This window comes from Myxine glutinosa, chromosome 12, assembly GCF_964187855.1.
Source record: "Myxine glutinosa chromosome 12, kmMyxGlut1.1, whole genome shotgun sequence".
NCBI lineage: Eukaryota > Metazoa > Chordata > Myxini > Myxiniformes > Myxinidae > Myxine > Myxine glutinosa.
This window is the reverse complement of record NC_136272.1, coordinates 34,783,462-34,800,731: the sequence shown is the minus strand read 5'-3', so window position 1 is coordinate 34,800,731 and position 17,270 is coordinate 34,783,462. Positions and strand designations below refer to the sequence as shown.

The 17,270-nt window shown below is 48.1% G+C and overlaps 1 protein-coding gene across 4 annotated transcripts in view; it reads right to left on the bottom strand.

The window, feature by feature from the left end:
• The window catches only part of EIF5 (eukaryotic translation initiation factor 5), a 71,699-nt gene extending 55,763 nt beyond the window's left edge, over positions 1-15,936 (bottom strand). Inside the window, exons 1-4 of one of the 4 annotated variants that reach the window (XM_068132757.2) lie at positions 15,784-15,936; positions 9,364-9,742; positions 9,069-9,150; positions 5,228-5,400 (exon numbers count right to left, since the gene is read on the bottom strand). In XM_068132757.2, the coding sequence (XP_067988858.1) occupies positions 5,228-5,400; positions 9,069-9,150; positions 9,364-9,435 (327 nt within the window). In that variant the 5' untranslated portion in view covers positions 9,436-9,742; positions 15,784-15,936. The remainder of the gene's footprint in view (positions 1-5,227; positions 5,401-9,068; positions 9,151-9,363; positions 9,743-15,783) is intronic. The other 3 variants (XM_068132760.2, XM_068132758.2, XM_068132759.2) reach the window with 3 other exon arrangements.
• Between the last annotated feature and the right edge of the window lie 1,334 nt (positions 15,937-17,270).

Below are 17,270 nucleotides of genomic sequence, written 5' to 3'. Positions count from 1 at the left end.
CTGTGCAATTACACCTGTTCAATCCTCACACACACGGCATCATCTCAGCTAACTACTCCCCTCTGAACTTGCGCTTCCCAGTCGTCCCTTTAAACTATTGCGCTCCCACGTCATTATAATCCACACTAATCTACCTGCGTCCCCACTACAGGTATCAGTCACTAACTAAACTTAACGTTACCTAATGTCAATCTCTTCTAGATCCCTATCATTATCCAAGCCCTCCCTGGCTCGGTTGTCATAGCCACCCCATAAACTATTGCGCATTTGCCCCCCCTCAGGGGAAGGGTGGCAGGGATGCCATCCCACCACATCGGGGGTCTCTCACTACCAATTTTGCACATCAAATTTCAACAAATTAAAAATTTGCCAATCACTACCCATCATCTGCCAATCACTACTGCCAATCCCTTGCCAATCATCAAATTTTGTTTTTCTCTAATTTTGGGTCCAAAACACTAACCTCATCACCCAGTCGACTCACTAATACCTCTCGGTGCGCCAATCCCTGTCCAAAGCCCGGCTTCGTAAAGCCAAGCCATGAATGCGGGTTGTTCTGTGCCAGCGGCTGGATGCGTCCGGCACTCGGTGCAGGGACGGGGGCTTACCCGAGCCGAGATCCCACGCATCACCTCGGCGTGGAGCCATCCAATGTCCCGATCTCGACCTGCCGGCACGTCTCAACAAAACGTGGTCGCCATAACGACCCTTCCTATCGGGCTGCCCGCTCCGCCTAGTGGAGCACGGACGCGGCCGTTCAAAGCGAGGCCCAGCACGCACCGAGGGCCCGATTCGGCTATAAGTCGTTCTAAACTCTACCCCGTCTAACGTCGATGCTTCACCTGGACGCTTACACCCCGCAGCCCGTTCCTTGCTCACACATCCAGCCGTGCCCATGCTCCTCGTACCTTTCCTTACACACCCAGGTACCCTCATTCCACTCACAGCCTTGGTCACACACCTGACCACCGAACACTTTGGCACACATTCGTTGGTCGCACACCTCACCAAAACACCTCTTCGCGCCCCCTCCTCAGTCACCTCCTCTGTGACAATCACAGGTGTGCCCTCATTCGCACACCCAACCACGTGCCTCACTACCAATTCCAGCGTGCATTCCCACTCACGCTCTACCATTCCAGGTGTGCATCCTTCCATCCCAGGTGTACATCCTCGCTCACCTGTCACAACAAACTCACTCTCCTTGTCACTCTCACTACTCTCACCTCCATTCTTGACAGCGCACTCACCCTTACTCTTGACAGCGCACTCTTTCCTCGTGCACCTGCCCGTCACACACCTTTCTCGCGCACACTCTCCCGTTACACCCTCTGTAACACTCACCACAGGTGGACACTCTTCCTTACTTCTCACAGCGCACTCTTTCCTCATGCACCTGTCCGTCACACACCTTTCTCGCGCACACTCTCCCGTTACACCCTCTGTAACACTCACCACAGGTGGACACTCTTCCTTACTTCTGACAGCGCACTCTTTCCTCATGCACCTGTCCGTCACACACCTTTCTCGCGCACACTCTCCCGTCACACCCTCTGTAACACTCACCACAGGTGTGCATTCTTCCTTACTTTTGACAGCGCACTCTTTCCTCATGCACCTGTCCGTCACACACCTTTCTCGCGCACACTCTCCCGTCACACCCTCTGTAACACTTACCACACCACGCTTCCATGTGCTCCCTCGCACACGCGCTACGACCGACTCACTCTCGCCAGCACACTCACTCCTTGGCACGCACTTTTTCCTCACACACCCCAGAGTCGGACTTTCTTGCACACCTCCATTTTCGCACACCAGACCTGTCGCACACTTCACCAACGGCCTCTCACGAACACCCGGGTCTATCTCGACCCCCAAGCCTCTTAAATCACCTGGCGCATCATACGCACGACCATATTGGTCACCACTTACACCGGGTCCTCTTCCTCTTCGCTTCTCCTCCATCACCTGCGAATCCCTCATCCGGTTAACGAGCACATCACGATCCAAACACAGACTTTGGACCAATTCTTTTATCTCCTTGTTATCCCCTCTCCGTCGCTTCTTAATTTCGCTCACCCCTTCTTCCACTTCTTCTAATTTGTGCCTCACCTCTTTTATTCCCCGGTACGTCTCCTCAAGCTCGTCCTCCAAGGCTACCTTGACCGTTTCCATGTGCGTCCTCACCTGCCGGTCCTTCGTCTCCATTACCTCTACCACCTCGTCCAACCTCGTTGTCAGTCCCTCACGTACCATCTGACATTCCCTCTTCGTCGCTATCAAGTCGTCTTTTAGTTCTTTCTGTGTCACTTTTAACCCTCCTAATACCGCAGTGTTCCTTTGAACCTGCTCCGTTAGTTCTTTTTGTCCCTCCGTCAGCTGTTCCACCTCCTGCGTCAGGACCTCTATGCCCCCCTGTAACTTTACAGTCCCCTTTCTCACCTCCTTCTCCATGTGCTCCCTACAGTGCCTCACCTCCTCGCGCACTCCTCCGACCTCCTCACTCACTCCTCTTCTGATCTGCTCTCCCATCACTTGCATCTCCTGCCCAGATGCCACCCTCATCTGCTCCATTTCCTCCCTGTGAGCATCCAGTTTGGTTTCTACCCCCATTCTGACCCCCTCTATCTGCTGCCCCATTTGGTTAACTTCCCTTTCCGCTTGGTCCCTCATGTCCCTCAATTTGCCTTCCATACTGTTTTCTAACCCCTCTAACCCATTTTTCACTCCCTCTATTTGATTCTCTTGAGCGGCCATTCTGTTTTCTACCCCCGTTAACCCATGTTTCACTCCCTCTATCTGATTCTCTTGAGCGGCCATTCTGTTTTCTACCCCCGTTAACCCATGTTTCACTCCCTCTATCTGATTCTCTTGAGCGGCCATTCTGTTTTCTACCCCCGTTAACCCATTCTTTACTTCTTTTATCCCGTTGTCTAACCCCTCAAATTTCTTTTCTAATCCCTCACCGGTACCCCTCATTTGGCCCTCCAATCGCTCACCCTGAGCATCCATCCGGTTTCCCAACCGCTCACCCAATCGCTTTCTATCAGCCCTCATTTGCTCACAATTCTGGGCCATAAGGGCCTTCATTTGTATCCAAAACGAGTTCAAATCCATCGGGGGCGCTGCCACGGTTGCCGGCGCGGTGACCAGCGAGGCGCCATTTTGCGCGCCCGCTTCTTCGTGCGTGACGGCGCTATTTTGCGAACCTGCCGCCCTCACTGCTTCGCTCTCCTCCTGTCCCTCATTTTGGTCCTGGATCGACCCTACCTCACTCTCCTTTACCGGACCCCAGCTGTCTTGATCCGCCATAGCGCGACTTTCAAAATTCGGTTTTTTTTTTTTTTTTTTTCGTAAAACAAATTCAAATTTCGCCGTTATAATTTCGCGCGGGAAACGCGCTCCGAATCGATTCGGTCGAGCGCCGTACGCGCTCCGGCTCGATTTTCCCTCCCAAAATTTGGGCCTAACTAATTTAGTCCCGGGTTCGAATTCCACTCCTCGACACCAATTGTTACAGACGTGGCTTGGATGTTATTTACCGAGCGGTTTTATGGTATGACCACGTCTGCACAAGTTACCCGATTGTGCCCGAACGTTGACTAGTCGCGCGATGCTGGCTCAATAAGAAAAAGAACACACCCGGCTGGATTACAATAACACAATACGACACCAAGGTTTCGATTCTCAAGACCTCCGGAGGAGATTATATTCGTACGGAAAGGTCAGATTACAGGGGCTAGAAGTATAATCACAGAAAGACAGGCACTTAGACACACTCTTATATTAACCCCGGACAGACGACAGACAAACGGGACAACGGCTGACTCACACGGGGGTTTGATGGCTAGGAAAGGCAGGATCGATGGCTCCAGGTCCTCCTGGGCTCGGGGCAGGGTACAGTACGGTCCGGTCCGGTCCAAAGATGCGGGGAGGTCTCGTCGCGCTGGGGGTGGCGGTGGCTTCTCTCTCCAAGCTGAGGCGCATCTGTTTCAGCGCTCGCAGGTCCTTCCTTCTCCAGCTGGGGGCGCATCTGACGTCACATCCGGCGCGGGGCCGCGTATATCCGGCGGGGAGTGACACGCCCTCGGCTCGTTAGCTCCGCCCCAGATGGAATCGGCACGTTGCTTCTCATTGGGTGCGTGGGGGGGTTACTGGCTCCGCCCCTGACGAGGAGCTGACAGCCAGCCCCTTCGGGGTAACGCCGTGGAGCGCATGGTCATGGCGGGTAACCGAGCCGGTGTGAGGACGCACACTCCCCGCCCCTCTGTTGTTGTAGTCGTAGTCGTAGTTGTAGTTGTAATTGTTGTTGTAGTTGTAGTTGTTGTTATTGTTGTTGTTTGGGGAAGAAGATGGGAGGAGGTATGGGAAAGGTCCTAAACTCACTACTGATGCCATATAATCACATTCTGGTGCAACGAAGAGTCATAATTAATGGAAACGAGGCCTTAACTGACATAGATTAAGAATAACTAGGAAGATGTCCGAAAGTTGTCTACGTGTGGTGCGGTGGACCTGGGCACGACATTTAATGGGGGAATAAGGGGAAGGTCGGCTCTACTGATTGTTATTTACATGCAATGGGACTAGGGAATGGGGGATTGGGGAAAGTTGGGGAGTATTGGAGAAAATAGGGGAATATTTACAAGCGGATATGGAGGCCAAATTCCATATTCGCAACAATATATATATATATATATATATATATATATATATATATATATATATATATATATATATATATAGGAGTTTTATGTGCGGTGTGGAAAATGCTTTTAGAAATGTCATGCCACGTCATGCTTGTAGAACTTTTTTTTTGCGCCGAATACACGAAGTACAGGGCCGTGAATGTAGAAGCAGGTCGCATTTTATGAACCGTGAATACGTGGGGTCTGCGAATGTCTAGGTCCAACAGTATATGTGCATGTATATATTACTTTGTCACATCTGCAGTGACAAACTCAAAGAATAAAATTATCATTGTATCAAATCAAATTATTTTCTGCTCTATATGGTAAATCAAAACAACCAACCACCAAAACAACCAACTAAAATAATGAAACTCAAGTCAAAGGAAGTGATACAAAAAAAAATTAATAAAAAAAAAAAAAAAAAAAAAAAAAAACCTCAAAAGGGAAGAAAAAGCAGAGATATACTTTTTGATAGTTCTGCTCGGACAACAACACGCGCTTGACAAGGCAAATTCAGCACCACAACAATGACACACCAGAACAGTTTCCGGGTTCTCGCACTCTGGGCAAAGAACAAATTTCTTTATGAAGCCATCGAGCATGTCCTGCAGGCGGTTCGATTCATGCGCACCGTTCACAATAAAGCGGTCATTCTTCACGTCAAATTGTGTCTGGGCTCCCAGCTCACATCCAAAGTATTTGGTAGGATCTGCGTGAAAAGGGGAATGAACGTGGATAATGATTAAGTGTAATAGGATTTGAAAGCTTGTCATAATGCAGAGGATGAAACAAGCAAACAACACTTTCAGAATTTTTTTTTTTTTTTTTTTTTTAAAGAGAAGTTATTGTTTTGAGCCAATTTGACTCCAGCACATGGTTTTGCAAGCATTGCAAGGAAAGATGATGACATCTGAGATAAAGCGTCAGTTATCGCATTATTTAATTCAGACATGAGGGGATAACATTAAACCCATCAAAGGCTGCAATGCTTGAACAGAACCCAACTTTTTGTTTAACTCCATAAGTTAAAGTATGAGCACCTTACAATTAAAAAAAGGAAAACAAAGTTAACACATTAACATGATGAACTATCGGCAAAAGTGCTGCAGGATAAAGCCCATTCCCAATGTCAAACACTTAATGAAAATGAATACAAGTACATCATCCAATAAATCACGTTTATTCAACATGAATAGCAAAAACAAAGACCGAGATACGTTTTATAACTGCCAGCCGTTATAAAGTGTGCCCAAGCTGCCCCACTTTGATCGATATATCAACAAACCATCCCATATCGATACACCATATACATAGTGTTGCGGTTTTAGAACCCACATGTGTAAATATGACATTATTAAATGGTTAACGGTTGCACCCATATTGGCCACAAGCAACACGTAGGCCACCATAGGACTTCAGTTATTTCATTAGTATGTGTTTAGATAAGGCCGTGTTTCCAATAGTTGAATCTGCGTTGTGTCAATCAAATACGTAGGCCCCATTCCGTCCATTTTGCAACCTCCCTCTCCAAGCGACGCCATTACGCGCCATCCAGTCTGCCTATGGCTCTCCCAAATTGATACGCGCCTTTGTTAGCAGCGTTCGCTGCCCTTGAGCTGAAGCTCGCCCAAACGTCGCCATAAGCCACGAGGTTAGGCCCGAAAAAGGGGGTGGAACGCCAAGAAGGTGTGGCCACGTCAACTCACCATCAGGGCGTGGCCGGTAAATCCTCACCAGCCAACCAGGGCTGAAGTAACTCGGCCGACAGGCGTGGCTTTTGGGCTCGCGGAGCGTTTTGCTTTGGACGCCCGGAGTGACAAATCAAAGAGGGAAATAATTGATGCCCAAAAGAATGACAAATAAATTGGAAAACCAAATTGGGGAATTGAGGAATGATGTGGGAAACCAAATTGAGGAATTGAAAAATGAGGTGGGAAATCAAATTGAAGGGTTTGGAAACAGAATGGGAGACCGCATACAAAAATTTGGGGAAAACAGACCGCAGGTCAAGCGGGAAAGGCACAATGGTATGCGATGGGGTAGCGCGGCTTGAGAAGCGCGGGGAAAGCGAGCCTGAGCAGAGCACAGCCGGGTGGACCAGGATAGAAATCGCGACCCGGGGTATGGGGAAGCCGGCGACCGCCGAAGTAGAAGAGACAAGCGTTACGCCTCGGTCCCTCGTCGGTGAAGTGATGCGAGTTGACAAAGTGGAGGACGCAAGGCGGCCATCTTGAATTTTAACGTGGCCACCCAATTTTCAATAGCGTTCTTCCTGATGCCGAGATACACCCACACACCAAATTAGAAGTTGGTACTTCGCTTATTTTTCAAGATATTCATCTCACAAGGTTCAAACATATATATGGTGGCGGCCATCTTGGATTTTGACGTGGTGACCAAATTTTCAATAGCGTTCTTCCTTATGCCTAGATACACCCACACGCCAGATTAGAAGTTGGTACTTTGCTTATTTTTCGCGATATTTCGCTCAAGGTTCAGACATATATATGGTGGTGGCCATCTTGTATTTTGACGTGGCGACCCAATTTTCAATAGCGTTCTTCCTTATGCCGAGATACACCCACACACCAAATTAGACATTGGTACTTCACTTATTTTTCAAGATATTCATCTCACAAGGTTCAGACATACAGGGCGGCGGCCATCTTGGATTTTGACGTGGCGACCCAATTTTCAATAGCGTTCTTCCTTATGCCTAGATACACCCACACACCAGATTAGAAGTTGGTACTTCGCTTATTTTTCAAGATATTCATCTCACAAGGTTCAGACATACATGGCATCAGACGTACATGGTGGCGGCCATCTTGGATTTTGACGTGGGTTGCACACACACCAAATTTGAATGCGGTCCTTCACTTACGCACGCACGCCCTCACGCCCACAAACACGCACGCCCGCCCGCACGCACGGAGGGGAAAGCCATAGTCCCCCTTTCGCTACGCTGTGCGACGGGGGACAATTAGGTGGATTAGTTCGACTACTATGGGAGAAAATTAATTAATTGCATACTTAATTTGTGTAAGTTAAGTGGATTTTCTTGAGCCTCCACCTGATGTTGCAAACACTAGTTTTAATTGCGTACTTTAGCTTCATAAATGCATATATAGCTCAGCGTCGAGTGTATTCCATTTTATTTGTCTGAGCTTTGGACAAGTTTGAAATTTGTGCAACTGAGGAATTCTCGCAGGGTGGGCCCGTGTGCAAACAGTTACTAGGGAAAACCTGCCTGCTCAGATCAGTTCAACTCCCTTGAAAACTTTATCAGTTATTAAGGGCAAACGTACTAGTGAGCCCATAATTTAAAGTTTCAAAGCATCCTTTGTTTGTTCAAAGACTCCTCCTATTTCTTTTCATGATTTTATGTTTAACCACACATAATCCATACGATTCAACTTGTATACAACAAATTTCTCGACTTATTTAGGAATATGAGCTCGTGTATTGTTGTTCTGAAACTATATTGCAAAGTGTTAACATGTGTAACTGATTAAAACATTCTTTTCTCCCTTTGAGAATAAATAATGGCCTGGCAACTGAGTAGGAGTTCCCTGTTTGAATGAAATCACACACTTTCTTGTAGGCTTACACAACTTTGAGTTAATGCTCTTTTAATTCGATGCACGTCATGGGAATGTTCTGAGACAAAATGGGAAATGTATCATATTATAACTGTATGCTTCACAATAACTTCACAATAAGCAGGCTAACCCCCGCTCTTGCAGGGAAAATGGCCTTAAAATGCATGTTGTTGTTGTTGTTGTTGTTGTGTTCACAATAACTGAATTGTATTTTCTGTAACCCAAAACCTCTCCCAAGATGAAAGGAATGGAAAAAAAACCAGTTTGTCTTCATCACACTTGAATCTCTTGCAACTTTTCTTATCTCGTTCTCCCCTTCCTCTCTCTTTTCCCCTCAGTCCAGCCCCATTCTCTCTTCCTTCACAAGTATAAGAAAGGCTGCACTGCACAAATGCTTCAGGATTTTGCTTAGAAATTAGTGTGTGTGTATGTTTTTTTGTTTTTTTTTGGAGTTGGATTCTTACCAAGTGGTTTTTTGAAGTCCTTTGATGTATATCTTTTTGTAACCTAAGCAAAGTCCTCCACGGTTAATTAAAAATCAGTCGATTATATCTAAACAGTTTGTGGACATTATTTCTAGTCTCCTGTCTATCAATCAAGGCCAAATTAATTAGTTCCACAACACTACAATTCCAGAACGACAGGGCAGGCCAAACAAAACTTTGCTCAAAAATTGAAAATCTGACCATGGCAGAACAAGATGAGTATGCAATCAGTCTGCACAAAAATATATGAAAGAATAAGAAGAAAAAAAGTTCAGTTCGTTGGTACTTACAAGTTGGAGGTCGGTTCAATGACTTCGCAATATCAGTCATGTTGACGACGACTGTTTTTATCCCATTTCCTTTACCTTCGACCTAGAAAATAAAATAAAAACATTTACAAACATGGCAGAACTTCTCTCTGGTGGATGTCAGATAAATAATCAACAATGTCCGTTAAAATCAAATTGAGGATGTCATCAAGTTATCATTGGGTTGACAAAACCCAGAGGATATTAGGCAAGTCGAACAAGCATGGCAATAACAAAGGTTAATGTGACCAAGACGAAGTGCAATTCAATTTCCCACCTTTGCTATAAGGCGAGGCATCTTGTAACGGTAGAACTGGTCAGACACGGTGCGGTTGATGTTGAGAGACATTTTGTTTGACTGTGGGCAACTGCTATCGAGGGTTCTTTGTGGTGTTTTAAGTCAAAGTTAGCGAAACTGTGCTCGAGCGTCCTACGACTGTGTGGCTTCTGATGGGGCACGATGCTGCAAGGCGGTCGACATAAACTGCCGTGACGGGGTGCAGACGTTGACATGAAAATCGTTTCAGTCCTCCAGTTGGCGTCTCCAGAAACGCTGGTTTTGAAATTGAAACCTTGACGACGTCTTTTTGAGGGGCTGCCAGACACCTCTGCACCCATCCAATTACAACCGATGAGAAGTTGGAAAAATACAAAAGCTGACACGAGGGGATAAAACAAGACATATCAATCTGGAACACTGCGACAACCATTTCAACAAGTCACAAGGAATTTATTTTTTTTTAAGCAGAACTCATCAAAAACATCAAATAAAAATATATATATAAAAAAAAAAAAAGAATCATCTGCATATTCAATACAAAAGGCATCAATTTTGGCTTCATCCTCACCAGGACAAAACAAAATCAGGTACCCACAATCTCCTTTTTCATATAGCTCCATTATCATACATGTACACTGCCATTTACACCACATCTTGCAAATTGCTTCGCAATGGTACACCTCCAAACAAAAAACAAGTGTGACCAAAGAGGTAATGCAATTCGGCCCAAATAAACGTCAAGTGGACAACAATACAGAGCAGATGCAAGATCTGACAAATAAAAAAAGCCTCAAAACCAAAGACGAATGAAATGCAAAGGACAAATCAAATCCTGAGCAAAGATGGAGGATGGAGGATGGAGGTAAAAGTGCACCTCAGCTCAGCCCATCGGCCCGGGCGACCCCCACTCGGCGAGGATCGCGACGGCCCGGGCGACCCCCACTCGGCGAGGATCGCGACGGCCCGGGCGACCCCCACTCGGCGAGGTACGCTATTCGCAATCCCTACACGCTATTCGCACACCAATACCAATCCCTCTGCGATAATTGCACCATTTCCAATCCCTCCACTATGCTCGCGACAATCCCAATCCCTCCGCAATGCTTGCTACAATCCTAATCCCTCCACGATGCTCGCTACAATCCCAATCCCTCCATGATGCTCGCTACAATCCTAATCCCTCCGCAATGCTCGCTACAATCCCAATCCCTCCACGATGCTCGCTACAATCCCAATCCCTCCACGATGCTCGCTACAATCCCAATCCCTCCGCGATGCTCGCTACAATCCCAATCCCTCCACGATGCTCGCTGCAATCCCAATCCCTCCAAGATGCTCGCAACAATTCCAATCCCTCCACGATGCTCGCGACAATCCCAATCCCTCCGCGATGCTCGCTACAATCCCAATTCCTCCGCAATGCTCGCTACAATCCCAATCCCTCCACTATGCTCGCCCCAATTCCAATCCCTCCGCGATACTCGCACCAATCCAAATCCTCCACGATAATCACACCAATCCCAATCCCTCCACGATAATCACACCAATCCCAATCCCTCCACGATAATCACACCAATCCCAATCCCTCCACGATAATCACACCAATCCCAATCCCTCCACGATAATCACACCAATCCCAATCCCTCCGTGATAATCACAACAATTTGAATCCCTCCACGATACTCGCACCAATTCCAATACCTCCGTTGGACTCGAACCAATCCAAATACCTCAGCGATAATCGCACCAATTTCAATCCCACCGCGATACTCAGACCAATCCCAATCCCTCCACGATATTTGTACTAATCCCAATCCCTCAACCATGCTCGTACTAATCCCAATCCCTCCACCATGCTTGTATTAATCCCAATCCCTCCACCATGCTCGTACTAATCCCAATCCCTCCAACATGCTCGTACTAATCCCAATCCCTCCAACATGCTCGTACTAATCCCAATCCCTCCACGATGCTCGCTGCAATCCCAATCCCTCCAAGATGCTCGCAGCAATCCCAATCCCTCCACGATGCTCGCTACAATCCCAAACCCTCCATGATGCTCGCGACAATCCCAATCCCTCCGCGATGCTTGCTACAATCCCAATTCCTCTGCAATGCTCGCTACAATCCCAATCCCTCCACTATGCTCGCCCCAATTCCAATCCCTCCGCGATACTCGCTCCAATCCAAATCCTCCACGATAATCACACCAATCCCAATCCCTCCACGATAATCACACCAATCCCAATCCCTCCACGATAATCACACCAATCCCAATCCCTCCACGATAATCACACCAATCCCAATCCCTCCGTGATAATCACAACAATTTGAATCCCTCCACGATACTCGCACCAATTCCAATACCTCCGTTGGACTCGAACCAATCCAAATACCTCAGCGATAATCGCACCAATTTCAATCCCACCGCGATACTCAGACCAATCCCAATCCCTCCACGATATTTGTACTAATCCAAATCCCTCAACCATGCTCGTACTAATCCCAATCCCTCCACCATGCTCGTATTAATCCCAATCCCTCCACCATGCTCGTACTAATCCCAATCCCTCCAACATGCTCGTACTAATCGCAATCCCTCCAACATGCTCGTACTAATCCCAATCCCTCCAACATGCTCGTACTAATCCCAATCCCTCCACCATGCTCGTACTAATCCCAATCCCTCCACGATGCAAGTAGTAATCCCAATCCTTCCACGATGCTCGTACTAATCCCAATCCCTCCACGATGCTCGTACCAATCCCAATCCCTCCACGATGCTCGTACCAATCCCAATCCCTCCACGATGCTCGTACCAATCCCAATCCCTCCACGATGCTCGTACCAATCCCAATCCCTCCACGATGCTCGTACCAATCCCAATCCCTCCACGATGCTCGTACCAATCCCAATCCCTCCACGATGCTCGTACCAATCCCAATCCCTCCACGATGCTCGTACTAATCCCAATCCCTCCACCATGCTCGTACTAATCCCAATCCCTCCACCATGCTCGTACTAATCCCAATCCCTCCACCATGCTCGTACTAATCCCAATCCCTCCACCATGCTCGTACTAATCCCAATCCCTCCAACATGCTCGTACTAATCCCAATCCCTCCACCATACTCGTACTAATCCCAATCCCTCCACGATGCGAGTAGTAATCCCAATCCTTCCACGATGCTCATACTAATCCCAATCCCTCCACGATGCTCGTACTAATCCCAATCCCTCCACGATGCTCGTACTAATCCCAATCCCTCCACGATGCTCGTACCAATCCCAATCCCTCCACGATGCTCGTACCAATCCCAATCCCTCCACGATGCTCGTACCAATCCCAATCCCTCCACGATGCTCGCACCAATCCAAATCCCTCCACGATGCTCGCACCAATCCAAATCCCTCCACGATGCTCGTACCAATCCCAATCCCTCCACGATGCTCGTACCAATCCCAATCCCTCCACGATGCGAGTAGTAATCCCAATCCTTCCACGATGCTCGTACCAATCCCAATCCCTCCACGATGCGAGTAGTAATCCCAATCCTTCCACGATGCTCGTACTAATCCCAATCCCTCCACGATGCTCGTACTAATCCCAATCCCTCCACGATGCTCGTACTAATCCCAATCCCTCCACGATGCTCGTACTAATCCCAATCCCTCCACGATGCTCGGACTAATCCCAATCCCTCCACGATGCTCGTACCAATCCCAATCCCTCCACGATGCTCGTACCAATCCCAATCCCTCCACGATGCTCGTACCAATCCCAATCCCTCCACGATGCTCGTACCAATCCCAATCCCTCCACGATGCTCGTACCAATCCCAATCCCTCCACGATGCGAGTAGTAATCCCAATCCTTCCACGATGCTCGTACTAATCCCAATCTCTCCACGATGCTCGTACTAATCCCAATCCCTTCACGATGCTCGTACTAATCCCAATCCCTCCAAGATGCTAGTACCAATCCCAATCCCTCCACGATGCTCGTACCAATCCCAATCCCTCCACGATACTCGAACCAATCCCAATGGCAATACGATACTCGTACCAATCCCAATACGATAGTCGTACCAATCCCAATCCCTCCACGATGCTAGTACCAATCCCAATCCCTCCACGATGCTAGTACGAATCCCAATCCCTCCACGATGCTCGTACCAATCCCAATCCCTCCACGATGCTCGTACCAATCCCAATCCCTCCACGATGCTCGTACCAATCCCAATCCCTCCACGATGCTCGTACCAATCCCAATCCCTCCACGATGCTCGTACCAATCCCAATCCCTCCACGATGCTCGTACCAATCCCAATCCCTCCACGATGCTCGTACCAATCCCAATCCTTCCACGATGCTCGTACCAATCCCAATCCCTCCACGATGCTCGTACCAATCCCAATCCCTCCACGATGCTCGTACCAATCCCAATCCCTCCACGATGCTCGTACCAATCCCAATCCCTCCACGATGCTCGTACTAATCCCAATCCCTCCACGATGCTCGTACTAATCCCAATCCCTCCACGATGCTCGTACCAATCCCAATCCCTCCACGATGCTCGTACCAATCCCTCGACGATGCTCGTACCAATCCCAATCCCTCCACGATGCTCGTACCAATCCCAAATCCCTACACGATGCTCGTACCAATCCCAATCCCTACACGATGCTCGTACCAATCCCAAACCCTCCACGATGCTCGTACCAATCACAATCACTCCACGATGCTCGTACCCATCACAATCCCTCCACGATGCTCGTACCAATCACAATCCCTCCACGATGCTCGTACCAATCCCAATCCCTACACGATGCTCGTACCAATCCCAATCCCGACACGATGCTCGTACCAATCCCAATCCCTCCACGACGCTCGTACCAATCACAATCCCTCGACGACGCTCGTACCAATCCCAATCCCTCCACGACGCTCGTACCAATACCAATCCCTCCACGACGCTCGTACCAATCCCAATCCCTCCACAAAGCTCGTACCAATCCCAATCCCTCCACGATGCTCGTACCAATCCCAATCCCTACACGATGCTCGTACCAATCCCAATCCCTCCACGATGCTCGTACCAATCCCAATCCCTACACGATGCTCGTACCAATCCCAATCCCGACACGATGCTCGTACGAATCCCAATCCCTCCACGATGCTCGTACTAATCCCAATCCCTCCACGATGCTCGTACTAATCCCAATCCCTCCACGATGCTCCATACTAATCCCAATCCCTCCACGATGCTCGTACTAATCCCAATCCCTCCACGATGCTCGTACTAATCCCAATCCCTCCACGATGCTCGTACTAATCCCAATCCCTACACGATGCTCGTACTAATCCCAATCCCTACACGATGCTCGTACTAATCCCAATCCCTCCACGATGCTCGTACCAATCCCAATCCCTACACGATGCTCGTACTAATCCCAACCCCTCCACGATGCTCGTACTAATCCCAAACCCTCCACGATGCTCGTACTAATCCCAATCCCTCCACGATGCTCGTACTAATCCCAATCCCTCCACGATGCTCCTACTAATCCCAATCCCTCCACGATGCTCGTACCAATCCCTCCACGATGCTCGTACCAATCCCAATCCCTACACGATGCTCGTACCAATCCCAATCCCTACACGATGCTCGTACTAATCCCAATCCCTACACGATGCTCGTACTAATCCCAATCCCTACACGATGCTCGTACTAATCCCAATCCCTACACGATGCTCGTACTAATCCCAATCCCTCCACGATGCTCGTACTAATCCCAATCCCTCCACGATGCTCGTACTAATCCCAATCCCTACACGATGCTCGTACTAATCCCAATCCCTCCACGATGCTCGTACTAATCCCAATCCCTACACGATGCTCGTAATAATCCCAATCCCTACACGATGCTCGTACTAATCCCAATCCCTCCACGATGCTCGTACTCGTACCAATCCCAATACGATACTCGTACCAATCCCAATACGATACTCGTACCAATCTCAATACGATACTCGTACCAATCCCAATACGATACTCGTACCAATCCCAATACGATACTCGTACCAATCCCAATACGATACTCGTACCAATCCCAATACGATACTCGTACCAATCCCAATACGATACTCGTACCAATCCCAATACGATACTCGTACCAATCCCAATACGATACTCGTACCAATCCCAATACGATACTCGTACCAATCCCAATAGAATACGATACTCGTACCAATCCCAATACGATACTCGTACCAATCCCAATACGATACTCGTACCAATCCCAATCCGCCCGTCTCACCATCTTTGCTTCTCGCCATCTTGTCACACAGTACAGCTTTTATCACATGCAATTGTTTGTCTAAAAAGAAGAAAAGGCAGCTGCCTCAGTCACATACTTCTCTGCTCACCGTTTGTGCAAAAAAAAGACATAAAATCGCCGGGAATAACAGGATCGAGACTAAGTTGGGACGACAAAACCCCCAAAAAAACCCAGCCGTTACGAGGAGGAAGATGGCTGCCCTCTTCCTTTCCGGAAGTAGCTGACCAATAAATAATTTTCGATAAAAAATTAATTTATAAAGAAGAAAAAGCAAAATGCATATCCAGCCAATAATTCGACTAAATATTACTCCGCTGATGTTTGTACAAAAAATAGAACTGACCAAGTTTCTGTCCCGAAACTACGATGGCTTCAAACGAGGTATTATCTATCCTGTTTGTGAAAGTCGGTGGAGTAGTGCGTGCCTGTCCGTGTTCGGCTGTCCTCTCTCTCTCCTTCAATGAAAGAATGCAACCGCCATCAGTTAACGTGGAGAATATATTTTTTATAAACTATTATATCATTTATTTGTTCGCCATAACATGGAACAAAAACACTTGCATTTAAAACAGCGCTTTTTATGATTCAACAAAGTAATTAATTCGTCATTGCAAAAAAAAAAAACAAGTTGTTATTCCGAGAAAGTGCAATTCATCTCCACCACGTGGACAGCACTTTGTTGACCAATGGGACCTGTTGAAGTTTTTCGACCAACTTACGTTCTTCAGGATATTTGGTACCGGTAACAGGTAGGCCCACTGTGACTGTATAGCAGTGTAGTGTGGTATATTATAGTTGAGTACAGCACAGTATAGTATAGTATGATATAGCATAGTACGGAATTGCCTAACGATGTATAAAGCACAGAAAGTGTATAACCATAAACACAGTGTATAGGCTACAGTGTAGCGACCCATGGGTCCCCCAAGCGAGACCTGCATCAGAATCTCCTTGCTCCAGCCGGTGACGTCACCGGCGGGGAACCACAGCGCCAGAGTGGCTGGTCACGTGACCACCAAAGCGTGCCTCGTGCGGGTATAATCAGCTACACCTGTTGATCACGTGACCACCGATGAGAGGCGTGGCTTTCGGTTTCGGTTTCTGGTTGTGCTTTATAAGGCAGCCCGATAAACGAGCTTTTTAGATTTTCAGTGTTCCCGAGTTGGTTTTACGAATAAATATCTTCTCGGACGAGTTTGTGCCTTGCCATCCTTTTGTCCGTATCATGCTGGAGCCCGGACTCCTTCACTGGTGACCCCGAATTTGAACACGCAACCCCGACTGCCCCCGCACGGATGCGGGGGCTGCGAACGGACACGGCGAGCACGCCCCAGCCAGGGAATCCACCTAGGCTGGTGACGCCGGCTTCTCCCGCACGGCTTCGGGCGCAGTTTCGAACGCGGTTTCGAAATGCCGGAGTTTCGGAAACGACGACGGCCATGACTATGAGGTTCGCGCACCTACAACTACAACCGCAACTACCTCTCCGACCCTGCATCCTCGGGAGGCCCGCGAGGAACCTCGGCAGCCTCCCCCGAGGCCTTGACCAGCCCCTCGGTTGGC